This window comes from Dipodomys ordii, unplaced genomic scaffold (genome assembly GCF_000151885.1).
Source record: "Dipodomys ordii isolate 6190 unplaced genomic scaffold, Dord_2.0 Scaffold1, whole genome shotgun sequence".
Lineage (NCBI taxonomy): Eukaryota > Metazoa > Chordata > Mammalia > Rodentia > Heteromyidae > Dipodomys > Dipodomys ordii.
Genome location: NW_012267217.1, coordinates 53,205,604 through 53,221,285, shown reverse-complemented (window position 1 = coordinate 53,221,285; position 15,682 = coordinate 53,205,604). Strand labels below are relative to the sequence as shown.

Genomic DNA, 15,682 nt, shown 5'->3' with positions numbered 1-15,682 from the left:
AGCCTTTCAGCAAAGTGGCTCCCCAGGGCCCCACAGCTGGATTTCCCCCCACGCCTCAGGGTCTGAGTCAGAGGTCTCCCCAAGCTGGAAAGGTCCTCTGGGGTCAGACGCTGCCTCCGGCTGGGAAGTCAAATCCCATAGGGAAAATGGAGTTGGCAGTGGAAGCAGCTGCTGTGTGCCAATTCCAAGGGTCCAAGTGACCACAGACAGCCCCCTCTCTCTCTGCTCGCACACCCTGGCAGCCCCCACTTACACTTTACCCCTCCCTAGCAGACTTTCAGATCTTTCCAGAACACCCCTTCTCCCCCCCCACCCCAAACACACATACACCATTCTTCACCATCCTTCTCTCTCTCTTCCCTTTTCTCCCAATATTGATTTTTCTTTACTGGGTTTTTTAAAAAGGTGATTTAATTGCTTTTTTTAAGGTTACTTCAGTCTGGGACCCAGCCAAGAAAGCGGGAGCTGCCCCCCCTTCCCCCACTGCCTTGGAGTCCTGTGTATCCCTGAATTCCTTGCCATGCACTGAAATCTCAGGGTCAGGCTCATTCCATCATCCGCTGGCCTCCATCATGAGCCCGGATGAAGCCCTCTGTCCTGAGAGACACCATGGCAGGAAGCCTTCCACCTCTAAAATGAGCGGGGTTGGGTAGTAACTGGGTCTGGGGGAAGAAGAGGAGGGGGTATAGGGGCACTCTAGGCTGCTAGGAATGTAGCAGTAGTTACATGCACACCCCATCCTTGCCAATGGCCAGCTGTCTCCAATTGTCCCCGCCATCCAGTCTCCCAGACCTCCAGTTATCTGGTTATGCTCAGTGGGGGGTTCCCCCCACATCCTTTCAGTCCATCTCTTGGCTTTTACCACCCACTCCTCTTCTGACCTCCTTCCTGTTCCTCTACACCCCCTTCATCTCTGGTCCCCCATCCCCTCTCTTTCCTCTCCCTGCTTCCCTGCCTGCATCACTCTCTGCCCGGCTGCAGTTGGGTGATAATCTCCCTCATTTAGCCTCCCGGCTGCTTCCCCGGCTCATTGCCCAGCTGGTCCCTGGGGCCCAGCCCAGCTTCTTCCCCACCCCCAAGCCCTGCGCCCAAGCTCCCCCAGCCCCTGCCTGTCCCCCGATCCATTCCCAGGGGACCAGCTGCCCCTTGCAGGGAAGCATTGGGGCTCAGGGGAGCTAGTCAGGACCTCAGCCAGATGTGAGCAAAGCTTGCTGCTGTTTAGGGCCCTGGAGCTGGTTGTGTGGGGAAGGGGGTTGCTGTATGGTCAGGGAGTAAAGCCTTAGCCAGGGTTCCTCTGCCCCCCCAGTTGTCCCCAGACTTCCATTCCCCCTACTGCCAAGGAAAGAGCTAGGCTTCCAGCCCACAAGAAAGTGGTAGACTGGCAAGGAAGGAGGCAGAGATTAGACAACAGGACTGAGAATGAGGGGAAGGGGGCAGGGAGGTGGGGGACAGTGAGGGCAGGATCATTCTGACTCTGAGCACCTGGGAGGAAGCACGGGGGGGGGGTTCTTTGGGCAAATAAAAACCTTGTCCCAAAAGAAGCTGGGAGATCTCCCAGGATTCAACTTGATGGCGTCCTAAGGGAGGCCTCTTCTCACCAGCTAGAACCCCCAAGCTGAACCTCATATAACCGCCCCCCCCCACTGTGTGTGGACAGCAAGCTCACTGCCTGGCTATCTCTATTTGTGACCCTTCTACACGCTCTCTTTACATGGCCCCTGACCTTCTAGACAGTATTCCCCACAGTCCCCAGCCTCCTGTTCCCAGGGGACAGCCCTTTACTACCTTTACCAGCCCAGAAACCTGCTGCTGGTGCTGACGGTGGGGGGGGGGCAAACCAGTGTGGGACACACATGGGTGGGAAGGGACAAGGATGGGGTGGGGGCAGGCCAGGCCTGGCTGGTGAGCAAGCGGCGGTGACAAACGGGCTGTGCACGGGGGCCGAGGGGCGGGGGGCGGACGGCGGCTGATTTATCTGGGTTATTTATGCTGCGGACGAGGCAGGAGAAGCGGTTAATGAGAGTCCCTGCAAAGGGGGGTGGGGAGGCCCAGGACGTGATCTGAGGCAACTGAAGAGGGTTAGTGTCCCACCGGCAGGCCCTGCCCCCACTGCTGCTGGTGCCCTTCACCCCCACCCTAGACCATTCGGGGCAGCCCAGCCCTTTCCTCTGTCTTGTATTGAAACCTGCAGCCCCACTCAGGCACTCTGGCCATGAGTCACCAGGACTGGAGGGGGGCAGGTCCACAATGGGGGTATCAGGAGGAACTGAGGAGGGGACCAGGAAGGGGAGGACAGAAAGAAGAGATATAAATGCTGGCTGGCCAGAAAGTGACCAAGTCATAGGGTCTATGGAGAGGGCTGGGGTGGGAGAGGGGGCTGGGGGAGCGGATGGACAGCCCACAGCCTCTAAAGGAAGCTAGAGCGGACAAAGGGTGCTGGAGCACAGATTGGGTGTCAGCCCAGGGCCCCGACAGGGGCTGGAGTAGGAGAGAGGCTGGGGGCAGGGGGGGGGGTGCAGACACGCTGGTCAGAGACAAGCGAGAGCCAGGAAGGAGGGAGAAGATCCGAGGAGGAGGGGGAGAGGGCTTTACAGCAGCGAAAGCTGCTGGGAGCAGATAAGGCTGCACAGCAAGCAGGAGGGATTAAAGCTCTGAGGGGCATGGGGGGGGAGGGTTGTAAGATGGGGAGAGGCAGTGAGGAGGGGGCTGGGGGCAACACACCAGGACAAGATGAGGGGTGCGTGTAAGGGCTGTGGAGGGCAGGATTTAGCCAGAGACCAGGATGCCATCATTAACTGGGAGAGGCAGCCAAGAAGGGAGTCTTGATCATCTATTGTGGGGAGGACTTCTTTTCTGCCATTGATGGAGCCCTCACGCCCGGCATGTCAGGGGCAGCAGAGCTAAAAGGAGGGATTTGCTGCAGAGGGCACACAGTATGGTGGGATTATTGGAGGGAGGAGGGGGTGCACGGAGTGGCAAAGGCCTGCCTTGGGAGGCCATGGCTGAGCTGATGGCTGGAGAGGCTAAGAGCACACAGCACCTCTTTGAGGTTGCCAGCGAAACACAGGCGTGTCCCCACAACTGGTCAAAAGTGTCCAGTCCTCTGCTCTGGAATAGCGACCCCATCACGACCAGGCTGTAGCAAGAATCAAAGTTTGGGAAGGGCTTTCTTTGTAGGGACAGGTGTCGACTTGGAAGGACAGCAAGTGTTTTCCCAGGATGCATCCCAGATGCCCCTTCCCACCCTCTGCCCACCCAGAAAGGGGCGCTTGGGGCTGGCTAGGCACCTGCTCTGTCCAGGCCAGAGCCCAGGGCAGTTCAGAGGGCGGCTTTGATGACAGAAAGCAGCCTCAGAGGGAAAGAAGGGAAGGAGGGAGATTGAAGGAGGGGTGCGGGGGTGGCAGGCGGGGCTGGGTAATTGCGTGTTTGCCAGTTCTCTGTCTCTGCACACGAGGGAGCGAGGGAGCGTGTGTTGGTGGGTGTAGCTGTGCTTTGAGGAGTGTGTCTATTGGCAGAGGTGTCAGTGTGTCTGTCTCAGGTCTCTAGGGGTCTCCTTGGCCCCCCACCACCACTTTGCGTTTTGGGGAGCGTGGCTCTGGGCACACCCAGCTGTGCTCCGTGCTGATGCGGCAGATGTGGCGGGCCCCAGCTGTGCCTGCTTCCCTGAGAGGAGGAGGGGGCTGCAATCTGCTCCCCCCCATAATGGCTGCTAAGTGCCACAGGGAGGGGGCTGAGATGGAGGTGGGACTAGAGCCCTGGGCAGCCGTGCCAAAGGGATGGGAGAGGAGAGCCCTGCCCCACCCCACCCCGGCCCGGTCCAGCCAAAGGGATGGGAGAGGAGAGCCCTGCCCCACCCCACCCCGCCTCCCCCAAGGCAGTGTTCTTGGCTCAGCCTCTTCCCCTCCGCTGGCGCTTGAAGCCCATCCAAATTTCTCTCCACACTCAGTCCCCGTCCCCAGCTCTTCCTCCCCTGTCGCCCCATCCTGCCTGGTGCCAGGGACCCACCCCCATTCCCGGCCCCCCAGTTCACTCCCCCTCGCCGATTTTACAGAATGATCTTTTTATGGAAACTGAAAAAAGCACTAATGGCAGGAGCGCACCCCTCCCCCGCATCCCTCTTCTGGCTCTTCCCCCCACTCCCCCCCCACACCAGTTCTCTTTCGTTTCTCCCTCCCCAAATCTTCTCCCAGGCCAGCATCCTTCTACTCCTCTACCCCAACAGGGCCAGTGATAGCTGGATACAAGGTCCCAGAGGTGGCACAAAAAGGCAGGGTGCTCTGTCATGGGTGCTGAACTGCTCCCTTGGATATGAATGGAGCTTCAGGTTCCTTCCAGTTCAGAAAAGGGCTGAAGGGGCACACACATCAGTGGCTGCCCTCGTTCTGGGGTGTTACAAAGGCCTCGGCTTCCCCAGCCACCCCCCTCCCAACACTGACCCCTTTCCTCTTCCACTGCCTTTCCCCACCATGTCCCCACCCCCACTGGGTCTGGGAGGGGGGTCCCGGGGGCCAGGGCCTGACACAGACTTATTGGATTTCACGGTGTTTTGCTGAGAAAATAATTAAATTATCATATTTATGATGGAGCTGCCATGGCCTCTGCCAACCACTCGGAACAGAAGGGTCAGGACAGGGGAGGAGAGGGAAGGGATGCAAAGCCTGGCTCTGTGGCCTGGCCCCCTCTCTCCTAGTCCCTTCCTAGGGGAAGTGACCCCAGGCTGAGTGGGCCTTGACAGCTCCCTACTGGCAGAGATGATCCATGCGGACTAAAGGAAACATGGGGAAAAGGAGCTGAGGCAGGTTAACAGGTCAGCGCTGCTCAAACCCTGGGCCATGCTCCATGGCTCTCACACAACACCTAGATCCTGAAGAGGTGGGGAGGTCACATGGAGCCGGCCTCCAGGTCAGTCTCAGGCAGGTATCTTCCTAACTGCCTGCCTAGGAAGTTAGGAGAGCCTGGGCTCTGTCCCAGACTCTGGTGCTGATAACAAGACCCTAGCACCCAGTGCCTGCCACCCCAGCCTGCTGCCAGGACCTTCCTCCCTCCCACCTACCCACACCCTACCCCCCCATTCTCTTCGGGTAATTAGATTCCTCTCAATTAGCAGATTACGATCATTACCAGCTCATCTGGCAACTAAGCTCGGCACCCACAGCTGAGGAAAGGGGGGCACAGAAGGGGCACATGGGGGTCATGGGCAAACATGAAAGATGGCAGGGAGAGGAGGGCTGAGACCTACCAAGGGGTAATACCAGATGACGGGAGGTGACCAAGGCTCCCCCCCCCCTCCCCAGAACAAGTACTCTCTTTTCATTGGCATCATCTCAGACCCAGCCCCTCTGCCAGGGAAGCAGGAGACAGAGACACAAAGCCCCAGGCAGGGGTGAACCCCCACCTCGCCAAGAGCCAGGCTGGGAGCAGATGGAGCTGGCAAGGCGGAAAACGGGCCAGGGCTGTGGCTCGGCAGGAGCTGAGGAGAATGGGTTGCTGGGTCCAGCTCCAGGCCCAGCTGAAATCCTCCCTCTTCCCTCAGAAAGCTACGCTAAAGGAGCCGGGCCGGGCCAGGGAGGCAGCCAGCAGGGGCCAGCAGGCTGTGGAGCCTGGAGGGCCTTTCCTCTAGAGCAGAGCAAGAGGCTGAGGACGTGGGAGGGGGAGACTTACCAGGGCTCTAGATTCATTATTCATGAGCCCGCAGCAATGACTCCAATTTAAATGCTAATGTGGGGGGGCCTGACTCAGCTGTCTCCCTTCTGCCCCCACCCCCCAGCCCAGGCACAAGCAAAGTCTGTGCTGGCTCCGAGGTTCACGAGGGGTTTATTTGGGGAGGGAAGCCAGGAGTCCCTGGCCACCCACGTCGTCCCTGGCTTCCTCTGCTCTCTTCTGGACAGAGGCTGGCCAAGCAAGTAGCAGCCTCAAAGAGAAGCGGAAAAGAGTTGGGGGCCTTCCGGCAGCCCCAGTCAAAGGATGATCTGGTTGGTGAAGCTGCGACTCAGCTCCTTGTGTGGCAGAACAATGGAGTTCAGGATGAGCACCTCCGCAGGGATTCGGACACGGCAGCCTGTGGCGGGGATGAGGGCAGCAGGAGGGGTCAGGGGCAGGGAACTAGGGGACCATAGCCATCCAGAAGAGAATCTCTCCCTGCCCATCCGGGAACCTGGCCTTACGGACCTACTGACACACTCAGGTCTGGCACACAGCAGGCACTTGGTGAATGTTTGCAAAAAGGAGGAAATATACATCACACACACACACACACACACACACACACACACACTCACTCTTGAACTCCCCGAAGACCTCCAGGCATCACCTGTGGCACATCCCAGCCCCAGCCCCCGAGAAGCCATACCCAGGATGGTGATGGCGGGCAACAGTTTCCCATCCTTGAAGAGGCTCTCACTGTCCATACGAGCTCGGGGGTCATTGGGGTTTGGGTCATTGGGGGTCCCCTCCACACGAGACCAGCGCCCCACGGTGCTCCCCCAGCCCACGATGCTGTGCAAGACGCAAGTGTGTTCCTGTCAAACAAGATGGTGGAGGTGAGTGGGGTGGGGTGGGATCTGGAGGCAGGGCTTAAGGGGTTTACTGTTCTCCATTCTGGGGGGTTCCTAGGCCCTCCCCTCAGTCTCTGGGGTGTCACACACCATTGTGTGCCCAGGGCCTACCTGTAACGTGGCTCCATGGAGGACAATACACTCTCGGAGCCGCACACCCTCGCCCACAGTCACCCCTTTCCCAATGGAGACGTTGGGGCCCAGCTATGGAGAGGAGCACACTCCGTGAGTCTTGGAGGGACCTAGGGGAGCCCAAGTCCAGTCCCCTCCTAGAACAGATAAGGCGGAAGCAACCTGCTCGAGGCCACACAACAAGCTGAGACAAAAACAAAGACCAGCACCCAAGCTCAGGTGGTCTCTGGGCACCCTCACCCCAACAGCCACCCCTACTGTCTGAGGCTGGGCCCGCAGCTTACCACAGCAGATGGGGCCACTTTAGCCGTTGGGTGGATATAAACATTTCCTAGAAGCAGAAAAGAGGACCATATCTAGACGGGGAAAAGCAAGAAGTGACACCCTGCCTCTGGACCTTGAGGTTGGGGGTCCAGGCTCAGGGCAGAAGGGGGTACCTCGGATTCGTGGACCCCCTGGGGTATGCTTGGCCAGTCGTTCTGGGTGCGTAATCTGGTATCGGTCCAGATAGAGGCGAGAGGCATAGAGGGCTGAGCTAAGAGCCAAAAGGAAATGCGGCGGTCAGGAAGGAGCTAGCAGGGCCTGGGTCACCACCGTACAGTGTCAGCCCCCCAGGGGTGCCCCGTGTTCCAGCCCACATACCCTGCAGACTTGATCTGGCTCCAGATCCCATCAGTGAGGTGCACATAGATCTGGCCCTGCCCAGCCAGGGCTGAGAACACGTCCTGCTCCAGGCGGATAGTTCCCGCCCCTGGCCAGGAACCTGGCGAGTCCTCTCTGGCAAAGAAAGGGTTCACCATCAGTTTTCCTAGTTGAGCTGGAATGTGAGGCCAACCTAAAGAAGTGCAGACTCGCACAACCTCTCCAAGTCCCCTACAAAGGGCTGTTCCACACCCCTCCATCAGCTGTCCTCACGGGGGAGCCCCAGGCCTAGGCTGGCTTTGCATCCCTGCCTGGTATCTGCAAGGTCCCCCAATTTTCACATCCTCCTCTCCAGTTACCCCCCTAGTCACCTCCCCCAAAACTGGATGGAATGAAACACAGACAGACTCACCCCAGAGCAAGGCAGCTGGTGAGGGCAGAGACAGTCACAGAGAGAGGGAGAGAGAGATGGTAGAGATGCCAGTTCAGCAGAAACAGAGACAGAGAGGCCAGGAGAGATGGAGAGAGAGATATGATGGGGTGAGAGATGGCTATGAGCAAATGAGGCGTGCATCAGGGGATGGGTGGGAAGGGGGGGGGGATGGAGACAGAGGAGCCTGCCTAGAAGGTAACAGTTTTCAGGCCTTGGGGGGAGGAATGACCCTGGAATTGGCAAGCAGGCTCTGGGGCTACATTCCAAGGGTAGCCAGCCTGAGAATGTGTGTGTGCATGTGTGCGCGTGCGCGCACGAACATGTGTGCACTCAAGTGTGTTTGCCGTCTGTTCTGAAAGACATCGTCTCTGGGATACTCAGGGCTTGAGAGAAATGGACCAGAAGGGGAGTGGGCAGGCAATGACAGAGGAGGAACTGGGCGGGCTAAGGAAGAGGGACAGAATGAGGTTAGAATGGGAGGAACTTGTGAGGCTGGCTAGAGATGGGAGAAGGGAGGAGGAGGGTGAGCAGGTTGAGACGGAGCCTGTGGAGCCTGGCGTGGGCCAGGATGGTGTGACAGGGATGCCTGGGGTTACAGGGTCATGGAGCCTGCCTCACAGTTGCCCATCCTGCTGATTCCGCTGGAAGACATCACGAAGAGGCTTCAGGGCTTCTGGGGAGAAGAGGTAGATGCCGCAGTTGATAATGTCACTAATGAACGTGCTGGGTTTCTCCACATAGTGCAGGACCTGAGGAGAGGGAGGGCTGGAGTACTGGAGTGGACTGCCACCTGCTACAGTATCTTAAGACCCTCTTCCCTCCCTGGCAGGGTGGGTTTCCTAAAATGCACCAAACATCTTGTCCCTAACCGGCTTTACATCCTGAGATAACTGCCCTTCATCTTCACCTTCAAGGCAAGTCCCACCCCCATACCTCCCTCCATTCCATCCTCCCTACTTCCTATCACTAAGAAAGCATAGCATTCAGGCCATACACACCTGAGCCTGGCTGGAATGCCCTGCCCTCCCTCTTCCTCTGAAAAACCCACCTTTCAAAACCCAGCTGATATAGCTCTCTCCTTGAATCTTCTCTTGCCTGCCTGAGTTTGCTGTCCAGGGCTGGCACCAGGCATACTATACCATTGCCAAAAGAAATGCTGTTCTTTCCTCTGTCTTTGCACATGCTGTTCCCACCGCCTGCAGTGCCTTCCTGACTCCTTATTCATTTAGACAAATCTAACGCAGCTCAGTCCTCAATTCCTGAAGGACCCTCGTCCCCCAGGCACGGCTCTGCTGGGCCTCCTTTATGTGTGCCGTAACACCCTGTGCATACATTTATTATAGCGCCACACCTTCAGAAATGAACTGTCACCCCTTTCCCTCTGCTATCCTCTCTTAAAGGGCTACATGATGATTAATCAGGGATCTGTCACACCCATTTGACAAGACTGGGGCCCACCTCACCATATTCCAACATCCTGTAGAGGTAGGAAGTGAGAGGTAATGATCCAGAGTAGGCCCCCAACCAGCCCCCTCTCTGCTCTCACCTCATGTGTCTGTGGATTTTCAACGATGCAGCCGTAGTTGAGGGACTGTGTCCTGTTAGCCTGAAAGACAGATTCACCCCAGACAGTGACCAGCCTGCTCCAGGGGTAGTCAGGGCTGTTTTCTTCTTTCTTTCCCTCTCCTACAGCACCTGGCACGCAGCTCTGCCGCTGACAAGCCTTCAGCATGGGAAAGAGCTGACAGCTGCCCCCCCCTCCTCCCTACTTCTGAGCAGCCAAAGGGCACAGGGTTGCCAATGACACTTCTGTTACTGCTAGGGCAGTACATCTTCCTCCCAACACACGTTCCCACTTCCAGCACAGGGAAGCCTCTGCCTGTGACACACCCTCCATCCTTCCCAGGCCCTTACCGTAGTACCAAGGAGTAAGAAAGGGTGGCGCTGGCATCTGTGGGCATCCAACATAGCACTCAAGGGGAAGTCAGAGCAAACATCAGCATTGAGCACGAAGAATGCTTCAGGGCCGCCAGCCAGGATCTGGTCCCGAAAATGATACAGACCACCCCCTGTGCCCAGGGGGGCAAATTCCTGGAGGTATCTGTTCCCAGAGACAACTGAATTAGATCCAGTGAGCTAGAGCCCCTGATACACACTCCATCTCCCAGTGAACTCCTGGCTTAAGTCTCACAGAGAAGCTCAATAAATCAAGGGATTCTAATATGTGAGGGTAAACTCTGCCTTGCATACTAGACTCAACCCATTCTCATGAACTCAGCCCCAGTCTCCCCCTACCCCCACATGTATGTGTAACAAACACCTGACTGGAAGGTTAAACTCCTGCTGAGCAGTTTCTAGGAACTGGGTAAGGGCCTCATCAGGTTGGTAAAAGCCAATGAGCAGAATCTCCTGCATCCCAGGGACCTGAGGACAAAGGAAGAGGTTGAGAAAGAAAATATCCGATAGGAGGAGTGATGGAGAGATCCCTGGGCTGACCCAGAAGTCCAGAGGCTACAGTTTTAGCTTCAGCTGGGAGCCCCTGGGCAATCATCTTATAAAACTCAGGCCTGCTTTTTCCTCTGGATAATAAGGAAGCTAGAGAAATCTCTGCCCAGATCTTCCCATCTTTTATATTCCCTGCCCTACTTGAACTGGGACTCTAGAAAAGACTTTGGCTACCAAGCTACATCAAAGTAAAATCCATGCATCTTTTCTCTCCTTTTCTTATCTGGGAGGCAATGCTTGATACCAAGGTGAGGTAAGGGTATCACTTATCAAGGGCCTGCATTGAACTAGGCACTTTACAGCTTCTGTCACCTCACAAAGGTCTAATCTCTACTCCACAGATAAGGAAGCCAAAGTTCAGGGAGGATGTGAAGTTCACTTGCTCTAGGTCTCACAGCAGGGGCAGCCTGGATTCAAAACCAAAACCTTGCTGTCCCATGGTGAGCGAGAGGATGAATTCTGAGCTTTAGTATCATTGAGGGTCCCCATGCTCTGGCTTTAAATTGTCTCTAAGATCCCTTTCCATTCCCTATTTTAAAACAAGCATGAAATCTGAAGCAGGAAGAGGCCAAAACAGCAAGGCAGCTGTGAACAAATTGAAAGATTGTCATTCATATCTATGAATGATGGTTAGACCTGATGGGAAGAGATCATGGTTGGAAAAGGGGGAAATACAGCATGACAAGATGAGAAGTAAGGGTGGTAGAGAGGGGAGCCTGTGAGGTTACCTGGGCACAAGCCTCAATGTGGTGCTGGATCATAGGGACCCCCGCCACAGGAAACAGTGGTTTGGGTACTTCAAAAGACAATGGCCTGAAGCGAGTGCCTAGGAGAGGACAGAACATTTCAGCCTCCTGCCTCCCTCTATCCCCCAACCCACCAACCATTCCTGCCCAACCCTGGCCTCCTAGCTCCTCACCCTTTTGAGGACCTCCAATCAGGATCACAGCTTTGAGCATGATGGTGAACTACCTAAACCTTCAAGCCCCAACAGAAAAATTAGGCTCAGATTTCACACTCCAAAACAAACCCCAAATACCAACAGTTAGCCCTGGTTCCCAAGATATAAACCCACCCAGAGTTCAGTGGAGTCCCATCACTGGATACAACACCACAGAAATTTAACATCTCAAATCCCAACCCATCATCATCCAGCTGGTCTTGACAACTCACAGTGATTCTGCCCAAATTCTAAAACCCACACCTCACAATTTGGGCCCTGAACCAATCCTGCAAATTTGGAAAGTCAGCAGATCACCCTCTCCCTTCTCAGACCCCAAACCTCAAAAACCGGAAACTTCCTTCTCCAAGACTCTTTCTAGATGTTCAACTCTGTATTCCAACAGGAATTGTACACCTAGGCTAGGACCCAGATATCTAATTTCAGTTCTGAACGTGAACCCCAACTATTGAACACTAATATGCACTTGATGAACCCCAGTTCTAGCAAGACGGTCTCCAGATCCTAAAATCACTTTCTATGTGGAACTGCCAAGAGACAGGTTATCTTAGCATCTCAAACACTAAACCTAGTACCCCTGGAGTCCCAATAGTGTCTGGAACTGAATCCCCGGATGCGGATTGACGGCTGACCCTCTGAACCCCACCACTGATCCCATCCAATAAACATTAGTCTCTCGTAGCCAGGTGTGATGAGACGAACACAAATACCGGCGCACAGAACGCCAACCGTGACCTCAAGAGCTCGCCCCGAACTAGGGGCGCTCCGCCGCTCCCACGCCTCCCGCCGCCCCTCCGCCAGGTCCCTTTACCACTAAACTCCCTTTATTCCGGCTCTGCCGCCTGCCACTGCTTTCTCCTTCCGCGCACGTGTCTTCTCGCAGCTCGCGAGATCTGGTTCGCAGGGCCTGCCGGGAATTGTAGTTCTGAAGATCCCGCTCTCTTTCCAACTTTTACCAGACACTAGTGGTGGAAGCTAGGGGCGTGGCAAAGGGCGAGAGGGGGCGGGCCTCTATGGAAAAAAGGATGGGGCTTAGAAGCTGGTTTAAGCAGTCCCTAAGACTGAGACTTGCTGTCCAGGAATGAGCTCGGGGGAGAGCTAGGTCACAGGGGAAACAGGACTGAAGAGGACAGGCTGTAACTTGCCTTAGAAGAGGCGGGACAGCCGGGCGCTGGTGGCTCACGCCTGTAATCCTAGCTACTCAGGAGGCTGAGATCTGAGGATCGCGGTTCAAAGCCAGCCCGGGCAGGAGAGACCGTGAGACTCCTATCTCCAATAAACCACCAGAAAACCGGAAGTGGCGCTGTAGCTCAAGTGGTAGAGCGCTCGCCTTGAGCTGAGAGCTCAGCTGAGAGCTCAGCTGAGAGCCCAGGCCCAGAGTTCAAGCCCCACGACCGACAAAAAAAAAAGAAGAGGCGGGACAGGACAGGGTGGGACCTAAACTAAGCAAAAGATGAGGCAGAGTCATAATTTCCCTGCGGTCTGACCTTAAGAGAAATCCTAGGGCTGGGAAGGTGGCTCAGTGGTAGAGCACTTGTCTTGCATGCATGAGGCCCTGGGTTCAATTCCTCAGCACCACATAAGCAAAAAGAAAAAAAAAAGGAAAGTGGTGCTGTGGCTCAAGTGTTAGAGCACTAGCCTTGAGCTGAAGAGCTGAGGGACAGTGCCCAGGCCCAAAATTTAGGCCCCACGACCGGACCCCCCTAAAAAAGAGAAACACTGGGGCCCAATGCGAGTGGCTCATACGTGTAACTCTAGTTACTCAGGAGGCTGAGATCTGAGGATCATGGTTCAAAGCCACCCTGGCCAGTCAAGACCATGAGATTCTCATCTCCAATTAAACACACACACACACACACACACACACACACACACACGAAGCACTGGTCTAGGAATGCTCTCCAGACTCCCTTTGACTCTAATAGTCTATGATCTTGGCCTGTAGGTTTGGAATAAGTGTAAGGGGTAGGTGCCGGGGAGAAGAAATGGCGATACAAAGGAACAGAAGAGAGGCAAAACAACTTTAAAAACAAAATCAGAGAGCAGCTTTACTAATGAAGATCCAAGGGCCGTCGATCCCACGGGCCCCTGAGCTTGAAGCAAGAGCGAAAGATCTGGCGGTGCCTTTCAGGCCACGTCCACACGAGCAAAGCTCTGGTCCATGCCAGACTGTTCTCCACGTGCACCTCGTACTTGCGGCTGTCCTGGGGTCACGGCCGGCTAGTGGCCAGCGTGGTAGCAATCTCGAAGAACACCCTAGACCTGAGATGGGAGGGGCGGGGGGAGGAGGGTAGAGAGCACAGCGCACTGGGCCAAGCTAACGAACCAGCTCTGTTCTTTGCCACCCAGTTGTCTCATTGCTTTCTCTCAGGGTTTCTGGGCACAGTACCACCCACATTCTAGCCCCAAGCCCTGCCCTGGCTCAAGTCCTGGCCCTGGCCTGTTGTCCTCCTCCAATGTCCTCTCCGTCAGGTGGAGGCTCGCCCGGGATCTCCAAAGTCAGCGTGCCTGTGTCCTGTGCCCGTGGTGCCTTCGCAGACCTGGGTGGGTGTTGTCGGGTCCCCTATGACCTTGGCCAGGACTAGACAAAGGGGTGGGGGTGGGGTGGGGGGGTGGAGAGAGCGACCCAGTGAGGGGCTTTAGGGATATCACCTCCCCAGCGAATATTTTGCCCTAAATACAAAGTGCATTTGGGCTTGTAATACAATATTGTACAAATTATTAAGCCTTTCTAGTTTCATCTCCTTAGCTATTAAACGAGACGCATTCCCTGCCCCTTCTTACTTCCGCGGGGATGCATAGAAGATCAAAAGAGCTAGACGCCCGGGAATGTTTCCACGCCTCCAGGTGCCTTGGAGACAAGCAATGGAAATTGCCTAGCTGTACCAGTTGTACCCCTGGCTGTGCTTCTGGCTTACTCTGTGACCTTGGAGCCCTGGAGTCGTGTGGTCTAAGCCCACAGCTGACTTCTGGGGCTGGGTGGGGCCCTAGGGAAGGAAGAGCCCTGGCAGTGTAGCGAGGCACACCGGGCTGCGTCTGGGGCTGTGCTCCACCAGACCTGGAGTGTCCCTGTGCATGCCCCTCCCCCTCCTGCACCTGCCTCCCATGAGGATACATGCCCAGTGGGAGCACTAGCCGAAGGGTTGGGTACGTTGATGCTGTACTAGCCCAGGTCTGTCTGCCCACCAATGCCACAGTCCTCGAAGACGTTGTGGTACTTGTGCCCATTGTATAGTCCTTGCCATCTTTGCTCCAGCAGGTGAAGGGGTCTGGGAAGTGCATGTCAGCTTGACTGCGCTGCCCTGGATCTGCATGTCCTTTAGTGGCTCCAGCACCCTTGGGGGTCCCTTCTCACGCAGTTCCTTCTGAGATCTACCCACGAGCCAGATCAGGGCCCAGGGATGAGTGACATGCATGGCTCTAGCCTGCCCACCCCCTTTGGACCATCTCTAAATAGGGAAATGTGTAGGGATGTGTAGAAAGGGGGTTGACCCAGAACTGTCATCCTCCTAGAAAGACCCTCTCTTGACAGTCCTTTCTGCACCTCAGTGACTGCACTTTCCTAAGGCCAATGATCCTAGTGGTTTGTGACACTGACTCCATGTCCTAGCCCAGGCTGATCTTCATTGAGCTGGCCATCCCTCAGGAATGTGTTTTCCACAGTTCCATCTCCCTTCCTCTCAAGGGCTTCAGGGGTCCCCGCTCACCTGAGGCCCCTGTAAGAGGCCTGGGTGAGAATAACAGCACTCTGGACCTGCGGGTCATTGATATCCAGGGTGCATCCTGGAAGTGGTGCTGCTGGTTTCTTGGCACGTGCTGCTTTGGACATCTAGATTCAAGCTGAGACACAGCCTCTGACCTTCAACCCTTTCCCTGTCTAATTAAGATCCTGAGTAAGGATAGGGTTTGGGAGATGCAAGCACACCTCTGAGGAACGGACTCACCCTACTGGGCTTGCCTTCAGGATTTCTGCTGACTGGTTGGATTCAAGCAAGCACAGAGCACTCCTGGGTAACACAGCAGGAGGGCAGTCAGGTAATCAGCTTCTGTCCCTGGTTTTATACATTGTTCTCTTCCTTGCCTTGTTTGGCCTAGTTGCCCCTAAGCTCCTTGGGACCCCAGCCTCTGCCCCCTGACTCAAGTGGGCTCCTTATATAGCCCTAGGATGTCTGGGATGCTGGCTCAGCCACTGATGCAGGCCCAAGGGTGAAACGAGAGTGGTTCTGGGGTATACTGTGAGTCAGCACTCAGATGGCTGGACAGCTGGATGTGGTCCCCTATGTCTGTGGACCAGGCATAGCTTCAAGATAAGACAACTCAGTGCTGGAGCCACTTTATGTGCAGGTCAAACTGTAGGCAATCAGACACCATGCCTTTTCCCAGATGTTGTAGATAAGGGGGGTACAACTGTTTGTGGAAGTGTCCCTGAATTAAACTAGAGAAGGCTTGGACTTC

The 15,682-nt window shown here is 55.7% G+C and overlaps 2 protein-coding genes across 7 annotated transcripts; both read right to left on the bottom strand.

The window, feature by feature from the left end:
* Positions 1 to 5,795: 5,795 nt before the first annotated feature.
* Gmppa (GDP-mannose pyrophosphorylase A) lies at positions 5,796 to 12,082 on the bottom strand. 6 transcript variants are annotated; one of them, XM_013011390.1, is made up of 13 exons: positions 12,039 to 12,082; positions 11,186 to 11,243; positions 10,995 to 11,092; positions 10,082 to 10,185; positions 9,676 to 9,862; positions 9,308 to 9,367; positions 8,380 to 8,510; positions 7,329 to 7,463; positions 7,124 to 7,221; positions 6,971 to 7,017; positions 6,666 to 6,758; positions 6,350 to 6,518; positions 5,796 to 6,058 (listed from the first exon to the last, which is right to left on the bottom strand). In XM_013011390.1, exons 2-13 carry the CDS (start codon positions 11,223 to 11,225, stop codon positions 5,958 to 5,960), a joined length of 1,263 nt encoding a protein of 420 aa, XP_012866844.1. In that variant the 5' UTR covers positions 11,226 to 11,243; positions 12,039 to 12,082; the 3' UTR covers positions 5,796 to 5,957. The 6 variants fall into 6 exon arrangements, with proteins under 6 accessions (XP_012866844.1, XP_012866860.1, XP_012866853.1 ...); XM_013011406.1 differs by having other exon boundaries at positions 11,186 to 11,238; positions 12,039 to 12,061; XM_013011399.1 differs by lacking the exon at positions 12,039 to 12,082 and adding an exon at positions 11,342 to 12,025.
* A 1,272-nt stretch (positions 12,083 to 13,354) lies between these two features.
* LOC105987550 lies at positions 13,355 to 15,056 on the bottom strand. Its single transcript, XM_013018872.1, is given in 9 exon segments — positions 13,355 to 13,395; positions 13,398 to 13,483; positions 13,668 to 13,681; positions 13,683 to 13,767; positions 14,012 to 14,078; positions 14,414 to 14,464; positions 14,467 to 14,505; positions 14,508 to 14,599; positions 14,935 to 15,056. Coding segments are annotated over 9 exon segments (597 nt in total).
* Positions 15,057 to 15,682: the final 626 nt, after the last annotated feature.